This window comes from Mirounga angustirostris, unplaced genomic scaffold, assembly GCF_029215605.1.
Source record: "Mirounga angustirostris isolate CCGP_5_RB_7025 unplaced genomic scaffold, mMirAng1.0.hap1 SCAF_15, whole genome shotgun sequence".
NCBI lineage: Eukaryota > Metazoa > Chordata > Mammalia > Carnivora > Phocidae > Mirounga > Mirounga angustirostris.
Genome location: NW_026991723.1, coordinates 59,527,816 through 59,545,223, shown reverse-complemented (window position 1 = coordinate 59,545,223; position 17,408 = coordinate 59,527,816). Strand labels below are relative to the sequence as shown.

Here is a 17,408-nt window from a genome sequence, read left to right as displayed (position 1 = left end):
ATGTAAAATTCTATACCGTAACAGTTATGTACTAGGAACTAATACAGCTTCTTCAACATGCTATATTCTTCATTATTCAAAAGTTACTTCTTTTTAAAATGTGAATCTAATTTTTTGCTAAATCTGAATCTTTCAAAATTACTAAATGAGAAACAAACATTAAGACCAGGAATAAGTATAAAAACATGCTTGTGAAAGTGCAATTAGACTATTACACATGTGTTGGAAATACATTTTAAGACTGTAAAAGTATTTTATTCATCAAATATTTAAAATTACTATTCATTCACCTCTAAAATGTATTTGTTACATGCATAATGTATCCAGCTCAGAGTAGTGCAAACAACCCAAAAATAGTCCACAGTCCTAGAAATGAGGACTATCTTTCCATACTACTATGGACTGATCTCCAGGCTATATACTGTTACAGAAAAAAAAAGAAAAGGTAGAGCAAAGTGTGGTTAGTATACCTCTGTTTAAGAAAGGGGAGAAAGAGTACAAAGATATATACATATATGCTTTTATTTTTTTAGTATGAGAACAAACCATCAATTTTCTCTGAACAGTTATCCATAAGGGGAAAGGCAAAATAGGGTGAAGACTGGACAGAAGGTAGAATTCTCTGAATATATTTTACCTTGTCTTGTTGACTTAAATTTGGAATCTTATAAACATTTTGCATAATTAGAAAACAAATTAAATTTTTAAAAGGCAATATTGAAAAATAAACATATCCAAAGCAAAATGAAACAAATGAACCTATCCATGTATCTAGTTTACAGCATAATCACAGGGAAAGAAACCTGAATTTAATCAAGCTTCTAGATCTAACTACCAAGTGACATGAAACACAGGGGGCAGGGGATTATGTTAAACAATACCACAAAATCCAGACTACAGAAAATTCTAGAGGACAACCAATCCAGTTAATACAACAAATAAATTATAAGAAAGAAAAAAATAAGAGACCAAAAAAATAAAGATGGAACCTATAGATTAAAGGACACTTAAGTTATCAATCAATTCCAATAAATGGATCTGATTCAAATAAACTGTAAGAAAAAAAATTAAGAGCCAGAATGGGAAATCTGAATGCTGACTGGGTTTTTGTTTTTTTCATTTGGGGTTCTTTTTTATTTTCTTTTTATGTAGGCTCCACACCCAGCATGGAGCTCAATGCGGGCCTTGAACTCACAACCCTGAGCTCAGATCAAGAGTCAGACACTTAACTGACTGGCCAACCAGGCGCCCCTGACTGCGTATTTAATAATAAAAGAAATATTGGTAATTTGTTTAGGTATGATAAGGACATGATTATGTTTCTCAAGAACTTTTACCTTTCAGATATACACACTGAAATATACATACATATATATGAATGAATGAAATGATGGGTGTGGGGGCGCCTGGGTGGCTCAGTCGGTTGAGCGACTGCCTTCGGCTCAGGTCATGATCCTGGAGTCCCGGGATCGAGTCCCGCATCGGGCTCCCTGCTCGGCGGGGAGCCTGCTTCTCCCTCTGACCCTCCCCCCTCTCATGCTCTCTGTCTCTCATTCTCTCTCTCTCTCAAATCAATAAATAAAATCTTTAAAAAAAAAAAAGAAATGATGGGTGTGATGTGCTTCAAAATAATACAGGGGTATGCAATTATAATTGAGAAAAGACTAGTCATAAGTTGGTTTATGGGACACTGAGTCCAATACAACATTCTATTTTTATATATACTTTAAATTCTCCATAATAAAAAACGAATAGAAAGTTAATAATTACTCCTAGAGCTATTAATATCCCTTCCCTACACAGGAAAATAAGTGGCTGATTATTCCTCTGTAATTCCTAAAGCACTTACTGTCTTTCCCCACTACTTGGCAATCATATATAATAATGCTCCCCAAACTTGAGATCCTCCTCACAAATTAAGAAACATGCTGATTTCCTTTGGTGCATCTTTTTCTTCAGATCTTTCTGATACATGAGAATTACAAGTCACTTGTACTGGAGATAATAAAAGAAATTAAAGGGTGAGAATTTCAAAAAGGAAAACAAATGACAGCGCAGGCATTGTTATATAAAGGAAAGAGTAAAGAAAGTGAAGGAAATGAAGCCTAGAACTTAGAAATAAATTCCTACATCCCTCAGTAGAGAGAGCTGAAAGCCAGATAAAACAGGGACTGAGGGCCTATGTTTTGGCATGAATTTATTATAAGCAAAGTCCTCATCATAATACTGCATGTACTGAGGAAGGCTAGGCTAAGCAAGTTATGTGTTATATCCACAAGTCATCAATGGAACCTCAGGAAGCTAATCAAGAAATTCAAATCAGGGATGCCTGGTGGCTCAGTCGGGTAAGTGTCTTGCCTTCGGTTCAGGTCATGATCCCAAGATCCTGGAATAGAGCCCCATTCAGGCTCCTTGCTCAGTGGGGAGCCTGTTTCTCCTTCTCCCTCTGCCTGCCCCTCCCCCCGCTTATGTTCTCTCTGTCAAATAAATAAAATCTTAAATAATAATAATAATAATAACTTCAGGGGCACCTGCGTGGCTCCGTCGTTAAGTGTCTGCCTTCGGCTCAGGTCATGATCCCAGGATCCTGGGATCAAGCCCCGCATCGGGCTCCCTGCTCAGCGGGAAGCCTGCTTCTCCCTCTCCCCCTGCTTGTGTTCCCTCTCTCACTGTGTCTCTCTGTGTCAAATAAATAAATAAAATCTTTAAAAAAAAAAAAAGTAACTTCAAATCAGGGGCACCTGGCTGGCACAGAATAAAGAATGTGACTCTTCATCTTGGAGTTGTGAGTTTGAGCCCCATGCTGGGTATGGAAATTACTTAAAAAATAAAATCTTGGGGCGCCTGGGTGGCTCAGTTGGTTAAGCGACTGCCTTCGGCTCAGGTCATGATCCTGGAGTCCCGGGATCGAGTTCCGCATCGGGCTCCCTGCTCGGCAGGGAGCCTGCTTCTCCCTCTGATCCTCCCCCCTCTCATGTGCTCGCTCTCTCTAGCTCATTCTCTCTCTCAAATAAATAAATAAAATCTTAAAAAAAAAAAAATAAATAAATAAAATAAAATAAAATCTTAAAAAAATAATAAAAAGAACGACAAATCATATAATCAGAAAAGTATCAAACATTCAGAGGAAAAACAGTAAGGGAAAAAATGCCTCCAAGTAATGTACTATCTGCCTGATTGTTTATTAAAGGAAAATAAATGTGTAAGCATCTCACTGAAACTGAAGTAATGGGGGATGGTCTGAAGTTTCCACAGAGCAAGAATGGTGCTGCACTCATTACTACAAATTTAAAGGTAGTAAATGCGAAATATGTATGTACTTACATAGTCCTTCATTCGTTCATTACTACCTCAAATTCACTAATCCTGTTTTTTATAAAGTGTTAAGTTTTCAACTACATCTATCATTAGGGTTTTAAGACACTTAACACCCATGGTTAAGGCGAGACTTCCATAAATTACTTAGCTTCTTCTTAGTATTAGCTTCTTTTTAGTATATATATATTATTACAGGAGCACCCGGGGGCTCAGTGGGTTAAGGATCAGACTGTTGGTTTCTGCTCAGGTCGTGATCTCTTCGGTCTTGGGATCAAGCCCTGCATAGTGGCAGGCTGCCTGATCAGTGGAGAGTCTGCTTGAAAGATTCTCTCCCTCTGCCCCATCCCCCACACACTCAAGTGCTCTAAAATAAATAAATAAATCTTTAAATAATAGTAACATAAACATTATATAAATTTTGTCTCTTCAATGAAACACAAAGCCACTTAAGCTAAAACTATGTCTTTTATCATTTTAAATCCCCTCTATGTATTCTACAGAGTAGATGCTCAATATTTGATCATTTAGCAATTAATACAGAACTAATACATGTCAAAGAATTACTCTAAATATCATAGGAAGACTTCTGAGTATGGAAAAGACCTTCCCTCAAAGAGTCTGTAATCCCTTCTATCATACTGATAATTCAAATATGCCATAGTTTGGGGACTTGGCAGCGGGGGGAGGAGGAGGAGGAGGAGTATACCAAATAGCTACTGCTGCGGTTTAACAATCATCATTTCAAAAAGATGTCAGAATTTCTACAAATTTCCATCAACATGAAAAAATCTTCTCTCTAAAGACTATTATATAGGGGCGCTTGGGTGGCTTCAGTCGTTAAGCGTCTGCCTTCGGCTCGGGTCATGATCCCAGGGTCCTGGGATCAAGTCACACATCGGGCTCCTTGCTCAGCGAGGAGCCTGCTTCTCCTTCTCCCTCTGCCGCTCCCTGCCACTCTGCCTACTTGTGATTCCTCTCTCTCTCTCTCTGTGTCAAATAATTAAATAAAATCTTTAAAAATAAATAAATAAATAAATAAATAAAGACTATTATATAAACTGAACTCAGATCTATTTATGAACAGGATAATAATGGTTAAAGAGTAACAGCACACTCAGATAAACATCAGTACAGAATAAATATATTGCTCATTAACTGCAAAGAAATAGGATTATGGTATTAGCAGATCAAGGAAATAAAACAGGAGATATATATTTGAATATCTGTCAGAGTTTATAAGAGTCAACCAAGTTAATTTGCAAAACTGCACAATTTGTTTAAATTTGGCTGGTACAAAAAAAACAAATCCTAGGAGCAGAGGGATAAATTTCAATATGTGTAAGAGGAATATACACTGAAGGTAAGGAATCAAAAATTACTATGAATTACTTAGGTCTTGCATCTAACTACTAATGTTACTTATTACTAATGTTACTAATGTTGCAGAAAAGATGTTATACATTTATATACATATACACTCTAAAGTTTAAGAGAACACATACTTGTAAGAATCAGTTTCTTTACAAACTCTTAAGTGGATGAAAAGACACAAGGAAAATTTGATGCAAAAAAAGCCATTCTCGAGGGGCACCTGGGTGGCTCAGTCAGTTGAGCGTCCAACTCTTGATTTCAGCTCTGGTCGTGATTTCAGGGTCACGGGGTCGAATCCCACGTCCTGCTCCACACTGGGCATGGAGCCTGCTTGGGATTCTCTCTCCCTCTGCCCCTCCCTACCTGCTCTCTCTCTCTCAAGAAAAATAAAATAAAAGCCATACTAGAAAAACATAAGCCAACATAAGCAATAAGTATAAAAAACAAAATACTAAGAGAAAGAACTGTAAGAAATAACAAAAAGCATACCAGCACATCAAAATAGAATATGCAACATCACAAGTCATTGTTAAAAACAATGCAGGTAAGTGGAACCCTCATAAATTACTGTGGGAACATATAATGGTGTAGCCACTGTGGAAAACACTTTGGTGGTTCCTCAGAAAGTGAAACATAGAAATCCCAGCTACACTAGGGGGACCTGGGTGGCTTGGTCAGTTGAGCGACCGACTCCTGACTTCGGCTCAGGTCATGATCTCAGGATTGTGGGATTGAGCCCTGGGTCAGGCTCCAAGCTCAGGGGGAGTCCGCCTCTCTCTCTCTCTCCCCCCTCCCCCCCCCACTCATGTTCTCACTAAAATAAATAAATCTTCAAGAAGGAAGGGAGGGAGGGAGGGAGGGAAGGAGGGAGGGAGGGAAGGAAGGAAGAAAGAGAAAGAAAAGAAAAGAAGAAAGAGAAAGAAAAGAAAAGAAAAGAAAAAGAAAGGAGAAAGAGAAAGAAAGAAAGAAAGAAAGAAAGAAAGAAAGAAAGAAAGAAAGAAAGAAAGAAAGAAAAGAAAAGAAAAGAAAAGAAAAAGAAATCCCAGCTCTTCTATTCTTAGGTATATACCCAAAGTAATACCCAAAATAGGTATTCAAATAATACCTATACATGAATGTTCACAGTAGCACAATTCATAATAACCAAAAGGTGGAAACAACCCAAATGTCCATCTATAGATGAATATCTATTAAAATGTGGTATAACAATACAATGGAATATTATACAACCTTGAAAAGGAATGAAGTACTGACACACGCTACAATATGTATAAACCTCCAAAACATTATCCTAAGTGAAAGAAGTCAGACACAAAGATCACATATTATATGATTCTATTTACATGAAATATCCAGAATAGGTAAATCCATAGAGACAGAAAGCACATCAGTGGTTGCCAGGGTCTGGGAGAAGAAGGAATAAAGAATTCCACAGGTGCAGGGTTTCCTTTGGATGTGCTAAAATGTTTTAGAACCATATAGACGTGATGGTTCCATAACATTGTAAATGTACTAAACACCACTAAATTGAACACTTTAAAAAGGTTAATTTGTGTTATGCTAATTTCACCTCAATAAAAATAAACACAAATATCCCCTTCTCCAAAAATGCAGTTCAAGAACAATCATGCTTCTGTCTACTTATAACATGAAACACTAAAATTGTTTGCCAGAGATTTCTTTATATACCTAATTACCAACCTTCTTTTCCTCACTCCTATAAAACATACCTGAGAACCATCCCCTTTCTTCTAGAATCCTCATTTCCATATGGCTCAGCCACCCTTTACCCCATTCTCACTACCCCTCATCAATCTCTTTCATTTTGCCCTGAGAAACCCTAGTTCTACTGTTAATCACTTCTCAGTTAATCTGCTCCTCTTTCTGTGGAAAAATAACCTTTCATTTCAATTTATCAAACCTTTTAGTATGTTAAATCTGAAATGACAATAAGATATCCAAATGGAAAGATCAGTAAGGTGGACATGGGAAACTTGAGTTCAAGAAAAGTGGCCCATCATCACGAACACATTAGTGTTTGATGAAACTAGGTGTGATGTCAGGAGAAGGAAATTTAAAGACTGGGCTAAATGCTTTTGACATTCTGGACCTTCTGTAATGGTATGCCTAACCCTGGATCATTTGGTTTCCATAATCTTGCTCTAGACTGCCAAGTATTACTGGAAAATGTTATGAAATCCTTCAAAGTGAGTTTATTACAAGCTCATATTGTTTCAATTTTCACTGAATACTACTTCTAAGTAATCCTATTATTGATTTGTTGGCACAATGATTTCCCAACTATGAGCTTCAGACTCCTGAGGAGCTGCATGATTAGTGACCACAATGCGTGCCCAGAGGCTTGCATTATATAAAGACATATACATATACATGTATTAATATTTTTCAAATGTACAGACATTGTGGTTAATAAAACACTGTCATGTAAGAGAATACTAAAATAGTAGCTAATATGCATTTTCTCAATTAACAAATACTAGAAATATAACTACAGTCATGTGGGAGCCCACAAATTGTTGTGAAGTTAAAAAGGTTGCCATCTTCAAAATACTGGGAACCACTGTCTAAAAGTATTTCCCACTGCACTTAAGCAAGCTTTCCACACTCTAAGCTTCTAAGTACCCCTGCCCACTTCCACTCCCAATTGTTTTCATTTTCCTAAGAAAATCAAAATATCATATATCCTCATATATTCCCTCATCCACAACCCATCTGAATTTATTCTCTCTTCTCTACCTCTATAAATATCTGATAATTTAGAAGTTAATGGTGTGTCTCTTCCCTTTTAAGACTAATTCAGACATACACACCTGATCCCATCTCTTAATTGGCCCCCACCATCCCAATCCATCAAACAGGTTTAATCTCTCCTTCAAAAGTTTTTCCCCCCATCTACCTAAAAACATTATCAGATCTACCTTATTCTGATAAAACTTCATTTGATTCCACTCTGTGTCCTAGCTACTACTCTATTTCTTTTCTTCCTTTTGCTGTCAACTTCTCAGGACTGTCCTATGACAGACTGAGCCAGCCACCTGTTTTTGTGAATAAGATTTTGTTGGAATAGCTACCCCATTTCTTAGGTACTGTAGCTGCTTTCCCACAAGGGCAAAGTTAAGTGGTTAGGAAATCCTATGGCCTGGAAACCTAAAGTTTGTATCCTTAAAAAAAAGTCTGTCAATCACTGAGGCTCCAAAGCATGACCTACATTCAATATCACCATTTCCTCCGAGAACAAGTAGGTACTATTAAAGGTTTGGGAGCACAGTTAAGTACCATGAGTAAACAGGCATTTCAAGACTACTAGTTTAACAATAGTATGCAGGGAAGATGTAAAAGATCATTTAGGAAACTACTGCAAGAGACCAGGCATTAGGCATACAAGGAGAAAAACTAAAGGGAGTTTTTAAAGGAATAAGCATCAAGACTATGAGACAGAGAAGACAACGCTCACACCAAAATTTCAATCCTTGAATAATGTGGTTCTAAGAATTTGCATTTCCTCCAACAGTTTCCTGTAGACTTACAGCTCTTCAGAGCCTCCTATCTTAGTGACTGTGGAGGTCCTAAAATCTCAATACTAATTCCATATCCCCAGTATATCAAGCATTTCCCATGCTTGCTACCTGGCTAACTCTTGGCTAAGCAGATCACTTAGGAAGAGGCAGTCCCAACAGAGTTGGCCAAATGAGAGCACAGGACCAGTGTCAGAGATGGATGGAGTACTCACCTGTGATACCAAGCAGAGAGAGAGGGGACTAAGATTTCACGTCCAGAACTGGCTCTGGCCAAACAGGAAGAAGCAGCTATGAATTTGCTTACAGTAGAAGCAGAGTCTTTGATATTCTGACATACTCTTTCTGATGTTCAGACAGACCACCATTAGAGTAGCCACTGGTAAGAGTCTCATGAGAAACAAGCCAAAAAACAAGACCAAAGATGAGGAATTAAATGGAGCAGACCCTATTGGTCTTTTGTCTAGGAAAAGCAGTCTTCCTTATTAAAGATGGTACTACTTTTCAAAATGGCCAATTTGATACTAACCTTCATTTACAGAGTTTTCACATCCCACAAGATTGAGAAGGATATCATCATCTTTATCATCAACTTCACATCCCAGCAGCATCCAGTTTTCCACGTTATCACTTTCTGAAATGGTGCTCTCTTCCTCTTCACTTGAACTGACCTCTATAATCATGACCTCTCGGATTGTACCTGGTATCTCTTCAGGCTTAGGCTTCTCAATATTCCCCTTGCATTTCTTATCGGTCAACTTATTAGAATGAAGAGATGCAGGAGGACCTCGGGTCTTTTCTTTTGCTTGGACTCTAAAATTCTTTCTTTTGCATCTGTAAATACTATCTTCATCAGACAAAGTGATGACCTCTGACCCATCTGATAGCTGGATGACCTCACTATCTGAAAGGATAATTAAGTTCTTCTGATTTGGTTTACTACTGGATGATTCAGAATTCCCAGAGTTCTTCTCTTCATGTTCTTCCTCTCTAATGATATTATCAAGATCTTGGGCATAATGAACTTGGCTGTAGAGCTGAAATTCCACCTCACTATCAACACTCAGTTCACTAGATGACTCTTCACGATAAAGCTCATCTTCATATGCTTCGATGGTCTCATAACCACCAAACATCATGGAAAGTCAGTAACCTTGATGCTGTAAAAGAGGAAATCATACAAAGAATATATTTTAAAAGCTGAGAACATGCCTATTTAGTGCATAACGATATCACCTTAGAGCTAACCTCTGTGAAGGCCATCATTGTTCTCAATGACATATTAAAATACCTTTTTCTCTTAAGGGTACCTTTTTTTCAAGGATTTCTAAATCCTGTTATGACCTGCTCTAATAATGCCCACCCCTTCCAAATGAAAATTACTACCAACAAATTTAGTTACAGTTATTAATGGAAATACCATATTTTGCAGGTATGCTAGAAAAGAAAGACAGGTTGATCCACTCACTGCTTCAGGCACCAACTTTTTCTCTAAAATGTTAAAAATCACAAGAATAGTTCAAGTCATTCTCATTATTCCATCATCTCTTCCCTGGTTCTGGTTCTGCATCTCATCTTTCAAGTAGGCATTCTCACATACAAATATTACTTCAACTTTGACTAAAATCCACTACAGGAAACAATCATCATAATTACTGTTTTGGTACAGATTTTTATTCTCAATTAAAAAATTAATTTCATGGCCTTTTTATCCTTGACTAAAGAATACACAAAAATATCTGATAAACCTTGGTTTACTTTTGTACTAGCAATAAAGATGTGTATGAAAAACTTCCTAAGGACCTAAAACTGTGGCAAAACTTCTAGCTATAGGAGCACTTTACTTTCCTACTGTGGGCATATTAAATCTTCAGCTCAGTTTAAACATCCCTTTTCTTGCTTCCCTTAACCGACCAGACTAAATTCTGTTCCTTTTATAGTACTTTACATTTCAAAACACTACAGTTCTAATTACTAATTCAATGTAAATGTCTCACAAAAGCAGATCACAAACCCCAGGAGAGCAGAAACTATATGCACTTTGTTAAACAATAGATTCCCAAAGCCAAGCAGAGTAACTGGTATTTAGCAGGACTTCCATAAATGTCTGTTGAATTAATGAATAAATAAATAAATGAACAATATCATCTGGCATTTGCTCTTCAGCCCTAATAAATCTAGTATGTGCCTAAAATATGGAAATTATGGTGGGATGAATTTCACAGTTGTCTCCAACTATTCCAACTATTCTTGTATCATCAACCAAAAATCTACACAGAAGATGTTTCAATTAGGTACTGATATAATATTGATCAAAATGAGAGCTCTGGAAAAATACTCATGTTTGTTCAAAAATCATGGATGGCCTACAGAACAATTAACAATGACAATTTACTCTTTCCACTTCCTTTATAGCTATACAAATATAATTTAGAAAGACTAGCTGTTCTTAGTTTACCAATTCTCTGCCCAAAATGTCAGAGTGTTCTGATGGTAGTTTTGGTAATACAAGCAGCTGACTCCAAGAACCAAATGAACAAGAACCAAAAATGCACTACCATTATGGAGTTTTTTGTTGTTGTTTACAGAAATAAAGAAAACCACCTTTTGTCATACACCTTAAACTTACAAAGTGTTCTATGTCAATCATACTTCAATAAAGCTGGGAGTAAAAATGATAATTACGTTCTGAGTTAACAATACTGTATTGTATACTTGAAATCTGCTAAGAGAGTGGGGGTAAAAAAGGAAGAAGAGGAAGAAAACAGGTGAGGTGATGGATGTGTTAACTGATCTAAATGTGGTAGTCATTTCATATTTCAAATCATGATGATGTACACCTTAAACTTACACAATGATATTTGTCAATTATATCTCAATAAAGGTGGGGGGAAAAGAAACCAACTTTTAATGCCCGTTTCTTCTAAAAGCTACAATACACCTGTTCCATCCTTACACTGTCCTTCAGGTTGCTATGCTGTTGTTGTCACACAACTTAAATGTGGCTGTCTGAATAATAATGCTCATAGCATTTATCAGTTTATATTGAAATGTTAGCCTCAGAGGAATTCAAATAAAAGATGAATTCTTTCCTTTTTATTTAATAGGTAAATTAATTCTAAAAGAAGTCAAAGGAATTCTACTTCCTTCAAAATCCTCACTGGATCCATGCTGATAAAACATAAATAACATAAAAAATAAAAAGAGCTAAATTAGAGTTACAAATTTGTACTACTCTTGGAGCCATCCCAAAGGAAGGGGATTAAGAAAAGAGCCATGGGCACACCTGTGAATGTAGGCCAAAAATAAACTACAGAAATATAATAAAAACTGACTTCCTTGGGTCTAGGGGTTTATCTCTTTCCTTGAAATGTAGAAAATGAATTTAACAATTCAGCCCCTATGGCCTTTAAGAGGATTTTGTACCTTCTGTACTTGAAAACTGTGCTCAGCATAACGCTCTTCTCTTTATGTAGCTTATGTACGCCAGGGTTAAGGTTTGCCTGAGGCTATTTTGGTTTATGCTTATGTTACCACTTTAATTACATTCAAATGCATTTAAATTTTTTTAAGTGTATACTCGCAGGACAAATATGAAATAAATATATATGTCTTGAACCAGAAGACTTCCTCAGCTTTTTAATCATTATACACAATTCTCAAGCATACTTACTGGATAACATGAGGTCCCTATGAGAGCCACAAAATTTTAGTCTCAAAGAGACCTTTCTGATTATCTCACACTACCTCCTCAATTTTCACATAAGGAAATTAAGGTCCAAAGAGGTAAGGAAGCCTATCCAAGGTTATGCAGCTGATTAAGAACACAGGTAGGACAGATTCAAATTTCGCAGGCTCTCAGCCACGTGTTCACTAAGATTTTTTTTTTTTTCAATTTTTCAAAATACTTTCAAATAAAAAATTAAAAAACTTCCTTCAAAGCTATATGTGTTGGCTCTAACACCTAAATTTACCTCAAAAATATCCATTTCACTTCCCAGTGAAGTGTAAAAACTATGAAAGAAGTACTTTAATTGAAAGAAAAAGCATACATCTGAATTTGTCAGTTTCCTATCCAAGAACCTTGCAAGTTGATACTCAGAGTATAGCAATCCCATGACCAAAAAAAGATGATTCTTATATATGAACCTACAACACCAGCTTGAGAATGAAATTTATCTGTAAGATTAAAGTGGCTTAACAAATATAAAACAGCTATAGAGAATAACTGCAAAGGCTTTCACCATTCAAAGGTGGGAGTAGTTTGTTTTTTTTTTTCATTCACTAAAAATTTTTAAACTATACAACTTAAGGCTTATTTAAGCTTTCAGATTTTACTACACTATTTTTAAAGCCAATACTTCTGCTCTAACAGTCTACCAACTGGTCATTCCAGACCTTTTGCTCTTATTTCCCTTCAAAGAACTTTTAGCCTAAATGTTTCTTCTTGATGACACAGGTATCCATCTCAAGATTTAAATCAAATTTACAGCTTGGTTTTAAGTCCAATGCTCACTGGAAACTGATTAATAGTTGATTTTCAACTTAAAATTTCTGACATACTCTTAGTGAGCTATCCTGACAGTGACAGATTTGGAACACTATAGAGTCTAGTATTAAAATTTCTGTCCATTCTTCAAATATAATTTTCACTTTGAAGCAAATCTGTGGTAGGGAATCCAAATGTGTGAAACAACGCTCACAAAAAAAAAAAAAGGAAGACAGAATATAAGATATTGGTGGGAGAAAATTATGCTAAATTTATTCAGACAAGTCCAGCTGTTCTTAGCATACATAGTCTCTTTAAGATAACAAATCCTATCTCAAAACACTTCCTTCACCTTTCTCAGCCCCCTCTTCCTTTAACTACACAATACCTCAGCCTTGTGGCTATTTTATAATCCTCATTTCACTCCCTATCCCCAGATTCTGGAAAACAGCAATACTGAACTGTCTCCAAAGCCTAATGCTGTCTAAAATATACACACAGCCCACTTCAAAGTCTTTGGATGTTGACAGCCGAAGTACTCAAGACACAAAGTCAAGAGCTTTGGAAGGGACCCGAAAGAGTCACTAAACTGCACGCTCTCCTAGAGAAACAGGCTCCGAGAAACTTACTTATTCACTGAACCTAAAAATCTCCTGTGATCTGAAACAGAGGTAAATTCAACCTAAACATGAAATTTCTAGAGTCACCAGCGAGTCAGTGGAGCCACGACTAGAGCCGAGGCCTGCTGATTCCCAGCCAGTATTCCCACAGCACCCGCAGTTCTTAAAGTTGGAACTGCGGGCTCACAGGATGTGAGGGATAAAGCAAATCTTAGTGAACATAGTCCAAGTCTCCCTGTTTTACATGGGGGAAGGGGCACAACTCCCTAAATTTCTCTGGTCCCACAGCTATAGCTGTTGCTTCTGACAGCAGAGGCTGGAGTTGGGACTGTCCGGTCCTCACATGCCGGGCTCCTTCAGGGCGGCAGGACCTATGCGTCTAACGGGCTGACCGGCTTCCCCCCCTCAAAAAACAGGGGAATTGGGGGAGGGGAGGAGGTAAAACAGGCAGAAACGCCACCCCCACCAAGGTCATGGGCGCCCAGAGTTTTTTGAACCACGACCTCGCCCTTGGCCAGGTAGAGAGAAGCGAACACCCCAGCCGGTCAGCCGAGCCGCGTGAGGCAGAACACGACTGAGGGGCCACGAGCTGCACCCTGCCCTGAGCTGGGGCAAGACGAGGGACACGGAGGCCGGCGAGGGGACACGCGCTAGTTCCACAGCCCAGCGGGAGAGACAGAGGGCGGACAGGGGTCCCCCGGCCGCGGGCGGCTGGGGGTCCGTCACACATACTCACTGCCGCGGCTGCGACCAGGAAGCACCAACCAGGAACCAAAACGCGTAGAGGGACGGGGAGGGGCGAGGACAAATGAGGTAAGGAAACCGCGTCCGCGCGGACCCGGGAGGAGGGAAGGCACTTCCGGGGAAAACACAGTTCCCGGGAGTAGTCTTCCGTCCCCGCCCACCCTGCGGGCCCTCTGTGCGCGTGCGTAATAACTGTTAACCCTTTCTCTTCCCCGCTGACAATATTTTGGTTTGCCTTCTTTGCTTTGCCCCTTCCCCTTCATGGCTTCTTTCAAAGACACCTAGGCTGCATCTATAATAGGGAACACTTAGTTTGAATGACTTGCACGCAGGAAATGCTACTCAGTAGGTAAAACCAGGGGAGAGCGCACACCCTTTCTGTGTCCACGAGTAAAACTACATTTCCCAGGATGCCCTTGAGCGGGTTTCCGGATGGGCTCCGCCTCCTCCTCGCTTGACCTCTGGGGCACCCTTTTTGTGCCACGTGGCGTGGGAGGCGAACTGAGACCAAAGTAGGGTAGGAGTGCAGAGTCTGGAGGCGCCTTGCCCAGCCCACAGGGGCACATAAACCACTTAGAAACCTCTTGACAAAGCCTGGCATCTAGCACTAGGTGACCTTAGGCAGGTCCTTCCACCTCTAGTTTTAAGTTGAATTTAATTTGCACTGGGGCGATTCTGGCTTTTTCCTAGAATGCGAAGCAATAGATTTAACTCTTTGGGAATCTTGAAGAGCTGCACTCTTTTTTTTTTTTTTTTTTTAAAGGACTCTCTAGTCTCAACCTGGGTCTTGAGCTCACTGGGAGATAAGTCACTGGCTCTACCAACCCAGCCAGCTAGGCACCCATGAAGAGCTGCACACTTGGTAAAGATAGAAGTTAATACTTGTCCTTTGGAAGCCTCCAGAGGCTACAAGATTGTGTTGCAAGCCTCTGGCTTCTGTTCCTCTTCTCACACCTTATTTCAATACTTAGTAATAATAAATCCATCTGTGGGGTGCCTGGGTGGCTCAGTTGTTAAGCATCTGCCTTCAGCTCAGGTCATGATCCCAGGGTCTTGGGATCGAGCCCTGCATCGGGCTCCCTGCTCCACGGGAAGCCTGCTTCTCCCTCTCCTACTCCCCCTGCTTGTGTTCCCTCTCTCGCTGTGTCTCTCTCTGTCAGATAAATAAATAAATCAAATCTTTAAAAAAAAATCCATCTGTACAACTTTACATAATGACAAAGCACTTTATCAGTTCATCAATCCTTGGCAACAGTCCTGAAAGATAAGCTTGACATTGGTTCTTCTTGCCAACATTTTATGAGTGTCTGTCAAGAGGCAGTTTTAGCAACTGTGGATATAGTGGTAAATTTTTTAGTCTCTGGTCTCCTAGGCCTGAGTCTAGCTGGGAAAACAAAATACAATTTGGGTATAGCCTAAAAGTATGGCCCAGAAAATAATTAGAAATTTTAATCAACACTATGGTAAGTGTTACAATGTTACAGGTTACACTGAAAAGGTAAAATTGGAGGAACCATTTTGCAGAAGAGGAAACAGGCTTAGAAATGGGTCACAGAGGGGCGCCTGCGTGGCACAGTCAGTTGAGCTTCTGACTTGGTTTCAGGTCAGGTCCTGATCTCAGGGTCCCTGATGTTGAGCTCCGCACGGGGCTCCGAGCTCAGCAGGAGTCTGCTTGACATTCTCCCTCTCCCTCTGCCACTCCCTCCCCTGCCCGTGTGCTCACTCTCTCAAATTAATAAATAAAATCTTAAAAAAAAAGAAATGGGTCACAGAGATTCCTAAATTGTTTAGGTAATGTGTATGGTGTAGAACAAAAATTATCTCTAAAAAAATAATGTGGTAAGCTTATATCAAGTGCCAGTCTTACTCAATACGTGTATTATATATAAACCTTTTAAATTTTAACCTTTTGAGGTTGATTTTTATTATTTACTTATTTATTTATTTATTTACAAGTAATCTGTAAACCCAACATGGTGCTCGAACTCAAAACCCCAAGATCAAGAGTCGCACACTCTATCTACTGAGCCAGCCAGGTGACCCTTGAGGTTGATTTTAAATTCTCATTTCACAAAAAAGGAAACAGATTCAGAGGTTAAGTAACTTGCCCCAGGCCACAAGGTTAGGAAATGCTCCTAATTACTGTACCCAATCCTCCTACTATTACTCATGCATTCAACAAAGATTTACTACTTTACCATGCTCAAAATGCTTTAGTTACCCTCTTTAGGTTATGTTGTAAGTCCTGTAATCCTTTGGATGGCATAAAGGGCACTTCATGAGCTGACTTCTTCCTCCCTATACACCACCACGCTGAATCCTGGGCAGTTGCCAAAAGACACTATGCTCTCCCACATCTGTGCCTTTGCAGAAGGCATTCCCACTGCCTCCCACTTCCCTTCTCTCTTTCTAATATGCCCCAACTTACCCTACTGTGCTCCAGTTCTGGGTCTTCAGGAAGACCTTCCAAGTCCGCCAGAAAGAACAGGTATTCCTTGCCCTGGGCTATGCTACACTTTGGACAAATCTCCGTCAAGGCAATTGTATTGTGTCTGCCTTACAGTTGTCTCCCAGCTGGATTGTGGACTCCCTGAAGGCAGAAGCCTTGACATTTTTATTTGTATCTTTACCGCTAACATAGTACTTGGCAGATAGCAAGCACTCACTAAAGGTGTTAAAGAAATGAAGGCAAACTAACTCCCCATAGGCTCTAGGAAACCAAGAACTAGGTGTGGATCCACCAGCTGTCAGACCAGTGTGGAAACCATGTCATGACCTCAAATAAGTGGAATGCAGTGTTGTGCTCCACGACATTAAGACCAGGTATAAGGGCGCCTGGGTGGCTCAGTTGGTTAAGCGTCTGCCTTCGACTCAGATCATAATCTCAGGGTCCTGGGATTGAGTCCCACATCAGGATCCCTGCTCAGCAGGGAGTCTGCTTCTCCTTCTCCCTCTGTGCCTCGTGCCCCCCCCCCCCGCCAAGTTCATGTGCTTGCACTCTCTCTCAAATAAATAAATAAAATCTTTTTTTAAAAAGGGATCATGACCGGGCGCCTGGGTGGCTCAGTTGGTTAAGCGACTGCCTTCGGCTCAGGTCATGATCCTGGAGTCACAGGATCGAGTCCCGCATCAGGCTCCCTGCTCGGCAGGGAGTCTGCTTCTCCCTCTGACCCTCCTCCTTCTCATGCTCTCTGTCTCTCATTATCTCTCTCTCAAATAAATAAATAAAATCTTTAAAAAAAAAAAGGGGGGGGGGAATCATGACCTGAGCCGAAGGCGGATGCTTAACTGACTGAGCCACCCAGGCATCCCAAAATAAATAAAATCTTA

The 17,408-nt window shown here is 39.4% G+C and overlaps 1 protein-coding gene across 7 annotated transcripts in view; it reads right to left on the bottom strand.

The window, feature by feature from the left end:
- The window catches only part of ZCCHC7 (zinc finger CCHC-type containing 7), a 248,229-nt gene extending 234,023 nt beyond the window's left edge, over positions 1–14,206 (bottom strand). For 6 of the 7 annotated variants that reach the window (XM_045882700.2, XM_054509308.2, XM_064579612.1 and 3 more), the window contains exons 1-2: positions 14,071–14,198; positions 8,755–9,385 (exon numbers count right to left, since the gene is read on the bottom strand). In XM_045882700.2, coding sequence (XP_045738656.1) covers positions 8,755–9,364 — 610 coding nt within the window. In that variant the 5' untranslated portion in view covers positions 9,365–9,385; positions 14,071–14,198. Of the gene's footprint in view, positions 1–8,754; positions 9,386–14,066 lie in introns of all 7 variants that reach the window. The other variant, XM_045882701.2, reaches the window with a different exon arrangement.
- Positions 14,207–17,408: the final 3,202 nt, after the last annotated feature.